General features: G+C 38.8%; 1 protein-coding gene across 3 annotated transcripts in view; it reads left to right on the top strand.

Moving 5' to 3' along the window:
* Positions 1-1,020, top strand: part of LOC122079746 (probable protein phosphatase 2C 44) — a 7,096-nt gene extending 6,076 nt beyond the window's left edge. For all 3 annotated transcript variants that reach the window (XM_042646454.1, XM_042646453.1, XM_042646455.1), the window contains exon 6: positions 432-1,020. In XM_042646454.1, coding sequence (XP_042502388.1) covers positions 432-572 — 141 coding nt within the window. In that variant the 3' untranslated portion in view covers positions 573-1,020. The remainder of the gene's footprint in view (positions 1-431) is intronic.
* The last annotated feature ends 6,777 nt before the right edge of the window (positions 1,021-7,797 follow it).

The raw sequence follows: 7,797 nt of genomic DNA, 5'->3' as shown, positions 1-7,797 counted from the left end.
GGGGGGGGTGAGGGTGGGGGTTTGCTGGGGTGGTGGAAAATTCAGCCAAGTCACCTGACCCATACCATTTTACACGACCCCATGTCCGAAGTTTTGAAGTTCAGGTGGGACAATATAGACTGCAACCACATTATCATTGCCCTGCTACTAAATTAAAAATTTGTCCATGCATTACTTTTTTTTTTTTTTTAATGTAAAACCAACTAGATGGGCTCTGTCAAGGAACACAGACGTGGACATCTGACATCATCGTTCTGAAGGCATTGTGAGATCCTTCTCATAGTTCCACATTCATCCAGTTTTTGTTCCATCATTCCACTACACTTGCCTTGCTGAGACTAGATTATAAGAAACACCATTCGCAGAGGGTCCTTAAAAACTTCTAACACATATGAAAAATGAAATTTGCTAAATTTTGGCTGTTTGTCCAGGTAATGAAAAACCAAGAGGCTGTTGATTTGGTAAAATCTGTTAAAGATCCTCAAGCAGCAGCTAAGCGTTTGACCATGGAGGCATTGGCAAGGAAGAGTAGAGATGATATATCATGCATTGTGATCCGTTTTGGGTCTTGAAAAGCACGCCTGTTGGTTGTTTTACGCACTGACTAATTCCATCGGTTGCAGATATGGAGATCGTCAGTTCTAGGTGCTAGAAGTGGATTCATTCATTTCTTCCTTCTTTCTGGTCAATGTGGAAGCAATTTATTTATATTATTGCAGATTCGCTTTGCACCTTGACCATCATATTGTAGTTCATTCTAGAGCAAATTTCAGTATTGTGATTGCTGTGAAATGGACCATCTATATATGTCAGTAAGGGTAGAAAAGAGTCCCAACTTAATCCATGAGCCATCCATGGTTTGATAGGTGGGTTGATTAAAAGAAAAAGAGGAGAGAAGAGCTGTGCAGCTGAACCTGGTAGAGAATAGATCTCTGTTGTACGATGGGGTGTATATATACTTCTGTGTATCTTTACAGAGTGAACATGGGAACATTTATTTATGTCATATGGTTTTATATATATATATATATTTTTTTTTGTAGTTACCTTGATGCAGAGTGTCCCATGAAAATACAAGGAGGTTTGCTGACCTAAGAGGCAGTAGAAATAAGATAAACTTGTTGCCTCTAGTCAAAGTATGCATGGAGCCTGTAAATATTCAACCTAAAAGCCCGAACAAATGGGTGGAGGGACTCAGATATGAGGGGACAGAAGGTCTTAGGGCTAACCAATGTGGGACTGTTCTCCCAACATAATTGAGTTAAGAGAAATCTATTGACCTGTGTAAGAAGTTAAAACCAACAAAGCTAGCATTTTGGCCGTGAACCACCCCACCCTTCTCTCAACAAAGAAAAAAAAAAATCTTCAAATGGGGTGGGGTAGTAGGCCAATAATTTTCACCACGGTCGAAAGTGAACATCAACAGTGGTAACAAATAAACAGAACCTAACTGACTCTTGACACAACATAGACCTCCAATGGCGGAATGAATCAATGAAAATAAGGAAGAACTCCGAATGACATCACAAGGAGGTATTGAAGTATAATGATGCGTTCCAAGCTCACACGCCTCACACTCAAGTTGAGAGAGATGATTGTCTTGGACTACTTTAGCTATGAATAGGGTTATAAAATTCAGAATAGGAGATGTGGTGTCTCTCTATCTCTCACAACTATTCTTCTCTGTGCTCGAAACAGGACCTCCTGCCATAATTTGTAATATTGGGATTGGATCAGTGGATTCATCTGGATTAGATCATATCAGCTGACATCGATCTTAATTCTTGATTAATCCAATGGCAACTCATTGATACAATACATGGGTGAAAATGTAATAAAAATCCAATTTTTAATAGGATAAATTTGTCCAATTCAGCTTGATCGAAAACGATTTGAATTGGTATCAAATGAGCCCAATCATGATTCTCGATCAGAGAACTAATACATTAAACCATGGTCCCGGGTACAGAATTTCATGGCCCTCCACTAATGATGTCAGCAAATGGAGTAAAGCTTTTTCTTTTTGGGTAGAATGGAGTCTTTTTTTTTTTTTCCTATGAAAATAAAAGATTATATTAAACATGAGAGTTTGACAAACCATCAAGAACAACATCAGAAAATAAACTACCTTCACTAACCCTAGTAACTAAGTCCCAAAATACATCATAGTTCGACTAGAGTCTCTACATTTATACACATAATTCAAATATCTGAATTTAGTAAAGATGTCCCAAAAGGTCACAACTGAATGGAGGGGCTATGATGAACCATTAGATGGTTCAGGAATAAGGTGAAGTAAGCTCCTCCACGAGAACCAAACTTCACTTATATTCCATCCTTTTAATTCCGCCATGTTGAGTCCTTGAAGTATTCTAAAAGCCTCAGTCTCCTCTGTAGTTGTGGTTGATGAAATCCCCATTCTGAGAAGCTTGAGTTGACCTAGAAAAAATATGCCAAAACTCCAACCTGATTTTTTGTCCAAAAACTTAGTAATACCAACACAACTATGATGTGATGGTTCCAAAAAGGTGGAGGAAAGTATCGTCCTATGATGTCTTTTGGATCATCTGTAATGGAGTAATCAAATGCAACAGAGTTAGTATGTTATATTAATTTTAAATCAGAAATCCAAATAACATTGTACAAGATAGGTTCAGGATTGGGATCAATTTTCTTGGCTAAAATGTTGTTCCTGCGTACCATATAAAGTAAATAGTTATAGCCATAATATAGAAGGCCCATTGTCTATCAGCCTTGGAAATATTGATATGCCTGAAAAAATTATTCAACCATCTTAGTAAAGGTAAACAGGTTATGACTTTTCGGTCTTAAACCAAGCAGGCCAGCAGCCCAGATTCTGTCAGGAAAGTCACAAAGAAAGAAGAGGTGAGCAGTAGACTCTGTTTCCTTTTTGCAAAAAGGGCACGTTTTATCAATATTAATCAATTTTCCCAAAATTTCTCTCACAGGAATCTCATTCTAAAAGGATCGCCAAAAAAACATTTTAAATATAAGACGAATGCGGAGCTTCCACAAGAATTTCCACCACTTAGAAGAAGGTGATGTAGTTCAATTATCAATGCCTCCAGAGAGAAACTCAACTGCAAGCCTAGTGGAAAAAGTACCATCAGTTGACAAGGTACAACATTAAGTATCAGGTTGGGAAATAATAGGGATTTTGATGACATCATTTATGATATGATTGGGGATAAGGTTGTTCAAGGATATCAAATTCCATTCATTCTGAACGATAACGTTTTCAACATGAAAATTTTGGCGCAAAGAATGGGATGGATACAAAGGGATACAATGATTAGAGGTAGTTGGTATCCACGGGTCATACTAGAAGAAAGAAGACTGACTATTCCCAAGTTTTACCCCAACCAATTGTTGAAGGATAGGAAGGATGGATGGATGCAATACTGTTCCAAAACCATGATCCCTTATTTTTCGAGGTTGAGGGATCAAACATAGAGGTAGATGGGAAATATATAGATCTGAAAATCTGAGCCTCAAGGGAGTCTTTTTCTTTAATAAGCACCATCCAAGCTTTAAGAGGAGCGCCTTATTATGAGTGGTGGCATCTCGCAAACCCAAACCACCCTGACTAGTTGGGGAACAAATCCTCTTACAAAAGATGAGGTGTAATATTTTTCAAGAAGAATTAGAGCCATTCCAAAATCTGGAGCAAATTGAGTCGATATTCTGGCAAGTTTTCTTAGGAAAAGCAAAACAAGACATCAAGTAAGATGGAATGAAGTAAAGAGAAGATTGAACAAGAACCTTTCGACCAACAAATGAGAGGAGGTTAGATTTCCAAATAGATAGTTGTTTATCCATTTTGTCCACAATAAATTTGAGACTAGAAACATGAGAACGAGGATGAAGAAGGTTAGTTCTAAGTTAGGAAGCATCTTTCATAATTTCCTTGATACCGAGGAATGAACTCAATCCCACTTTATCAATAGCTGGGACATTATTGCTGAAAAAACAGCCCACTCTTAGCATAATTCACTTTTTGTCCTGAAAGATCTGAAAACAAATCAAGCACTGCCTTGATTGTCTAAACATCTTCTGATATAGCATGACAAAATATAAAAATATCATCCGCAAATAGGAGATGAGATACCTCAGGAGCTCGCTGGGCGATCTTAATTCCTTTGAACAATTTAAGATCCTGATAAGTTGAAAGGAGTCAAGAAACGACTTCCATTGCATAGATAAAGAGAAATGGGCTTAATGGACAACCCTATTGAATGCCACAAGAGGGCTCAATTCGATCAAAGGAAGATCCTTCCAGTTTGATTGAATACGAGTCCACAGGCATGAGATAATATATCAAGTCACACCAGGTTTTCCCAAATGCAAGAAATTCAAAAATGGCCTTGAGTAGCCCCCATTCTAATATGTCATAAGCTTTTGAATGGAGTACTTGTTTTCACGTATAATAGAGTTAGGTAGTTCTATCAAAAAAGAAAGTTAGGGAGGTGTCAAATCCTAAATCGAACCGGTTAAATCAGCCAGACCAAACTAAAAATAGCCTGGACCTAATCGAATCGAAGCCTTATTTGGCCGGTTTCGATTTGGGATATTGTAACTCCCTACAAACGAGCCACACTGGAAATCAAATAAACCCAAAAACATACCAGAACAGACTCAAAACCCAGACCAAAATCGAAACTAAACCAATAAGAAATTGAAAACAATCCAAAATTCATTAAAAAAATAAAATAATTTGCATAGTTTTATTTAAATTTGTATGGAAAATCAAACTCAAGCCAGAAAAAAAATCGAAACCAACCCAACTACAAATTCATATAGAAATCGAAGTCAAATCGAAACCAAACCACAACGAAACTGAAACCAAACCATAAATGAAATTTTCTTATTGATTCGATTTTGATTTCACTATTTTCACACTGAAACCGATTCAACCCAAACCAAAACTGGGCCAAATCGACCTGTTGACAACCCTAGAGTTGGGTGTTGAGTTGGATTAATGTTACTGTTTCTTAGGCTCTGTTTGGTATGCATTCCCATTCTAAAAATGCACATTTCCATTCTTGAATTGTAGAATACATTCTTGACCAAGAATGAGAATACTGTTTGGACACATGTTAGCTGATGTGCATTCTTGATTTTAGAATGCATTTCAGCATTTCATCGAACAACTGGTAGGCAACTGAGGATTCTGCTGCAAAAGTATAAGAACTTGATGAAGACAACAAAGGTTGGAGAACGGAGGAGATTTTTGTTGCAAGGTACCACATCTAAGACATTGAGAGGATTTTTTTTTATAGTGATTTCAGCGCTTCCTCTTTGGAGTGCCTTCAGGAACCAGGATCTTCTCTCTTTTTTACTTGCTCTGTCTTGCTCGAATGTGTAGCTGGAGCTCTTGAATGTCTTTCCGAAGAGCTGAGTTTTTTTGTGTATCTCTCTCTCTCTCTCTCTCTCTCTGATCCTTCAAGCATGAAAGGGACAGTTAAGGAGAAAAACAAAAGTATGGAACAGATTCGTCAACCTGTTCAGGTAAGTTTCCCATTGTCGGTACTATTTGAAGGGAAAATTTTCAAGGGACTCCATAGTCTGACCAAAAGGTATTTAGAAACTTCCCCAAAACTATTGGTTATAAGAGGAGGAAAAAAAAAAAAGCGCCGGAGTGGGTAGGAGTAGGACAGACAGAGACTGAAACTTGTGGAAGGCGCAAGCAGTTGTACCATTTACTTCACATTGGGTGGAGATGATTGCAACTATTACCCTTTTCTTTCCCGCATCTCACCCCACCCTGCTATCATGCATCTTGCCCCATCGCTCCCTTCAGAAATCCAGCCCAGACCCCATCTCTAAGAGACGCATAGCCCTACCCTTCAATCACCACCTGCAATTGCAATCGTCGCCGCTACCTGCAAATGCAAACTCTGCCCAGCCTGCAATCTCCGCCCTCGGCTTCAAACTCTAGCCTAATCTCCACTCCAGCTTGCTTCGAGCCTCGAGCAATGCTTCTTTGATGGCTTAAGGGGAGAGAGTGCAGTCCTCCATACCTGCGTCTTCGAGCCTCGGTGATCGAATCGTCTTCATCAGCCCATCAGTGGAAGAAAGGGAAAAGGCCAAAGAGAGAAGAGACGTGCTCACAATTGTCTGGTATTTCGCAAAAATAAGTTCTTAGTATCCGGCAAAAGTCGGGCTATGGAACGAGAACGTGGAATGGACTAAAAGCCCCGTTCCAGAGTGTGCCTCATTCTTGGATACGTTCCAGGATTTGAGAACAAGAATGCAAACCAAACAATCCTTTTTTTCATTCTAGAACGTGTTCTTGGTTCAGAATGCATTCCGAGAATGCACACCAAACGCAGCCTTAGTGTCAGTACTCTCATAAGAAAACCAAAGTCAAAGAAGTAAATAAATATTGGCTGAAAATAATGGAGTATCCGCTTAACAAGTTGTATATGGTACTGCTGTGTAGACAAGATTTAAAAAAAAAGGCTAGAGAAGAATCAGAGTCGCATCCATTAGCTTAATAAACTGTGACATGTGAGGTACGACTTTGCCTTTAGTGGACTTACCAAGTGTATATGAGGGTTTACCTCCTGCACGAATTTTTCAACCAATAATGAATTTTTCTCTCAAGTTTTGGCGCTTTATACGGATTTTAAAGGTTCATTTCTTAATTAAAACACCAATCTGCTCTCTTATTCCTCCCTCATAACTCTTATTTTAATCCCTCTGTTACAGCAGCCATTCTTCCCAAACAGCTAGCCTTTTCACCAGTATTTTCCAACAGCCCTCTACTTTCTACACCCATCTCCTGCTAGATTAATCCTTAGCTGGCCTTTTAAGAAATTCTTTTATGGTAAAAATTTCCTGGTTGTGCCTACCATGATTCCTTCTTGGTTGGCCACTTATTTGTGCCGTGTGGAAAGTCCAAGTTTGCTGTTTGGAATTGATTTTGACATGTGAGACTCAGTTGGCTGCCCAAAGTTATCCATTTCTTCCTCAAGCTATCCATTTTTTTCAATGTTTTTTTTTTTTTTTTTTTTTTTTTTTGGGGCGAGGTGGGGTTACTAACGGTATCTCCTTTCAATGCGCCAAGATTTAAAAAATATGACCTAAGACATTTACCTTATTTGTGGCATATAACTCTCTCTCAACACAGGCCCTGAAGCCCATGTTATAAAGACGTAACTCAATCCCTCTTCTTGGGGACGCTAAATGGACAAAATAAAGTTAAACAAAACACCATTTGATGTAAAGAAATGCAAGTTTTGTTTGGAATCTTGCTACACTTCACCAAGGGTATTGAGATGTGCTGCTTTCAAACCTACAATCAAACCTACAATGTGAAAGTACATTGGGGGAATCCATGTGATAGAGGACCCTTTGCCCATCAGATCAGTTGTAATTTTTAGCCCAACTAGACCCAAAATGAGATGAGTGTGGGTTCCTCTATTATATGAACTCAAGTCACATATTACCACATGTCATCTCGTGAAGCTTTACACTGCACTACCCATAGTAAGGTGTAATTTTCCCCCATTAATCATATGATAAATATTATTGGGCTCAAAATCGTGTCTAATAAATAGAATGGAAAATATTATTTTTCCTTTTTTGTTTCCCCTATTTTTTGGGTGGTGGGTGGGTGCGGGGGTGAGGTGAGGTGAGGTGGGGGTGGGAGATGGCCGTGGCATGTATCTTCAAAAATCCTGTTGCTAGCTTCCCAGCTTACCACACCAGGAAACTACCAATGTCTCGCCAGTCACCAGTACATTTATGGCCTATTGTCTTTTTTTTTTTTTT

The sequence above is a fragment of the Macadamia integrifolia genome, chromosome 5, assembly GCF_013358625.1.
Source record: "Macadamia integrifolia cultivar HAES 741 chromosome 5, SCU_Mint_v3, whole genome shotgun sequence".
Classification (NCBI taxonomy): domain Eukaryota; kingdom Viridiplantae; phylum Streptophyta; class Magnoliopsida; order Proteales; family Proteaceae; genus Macadamia; species Macadamia integrifolia.
The sequence above is the reverse complement of the archived record's forward strand: the minus strand, read 5'-3'. Positions and strand labels throughout refer to the sequence as shown.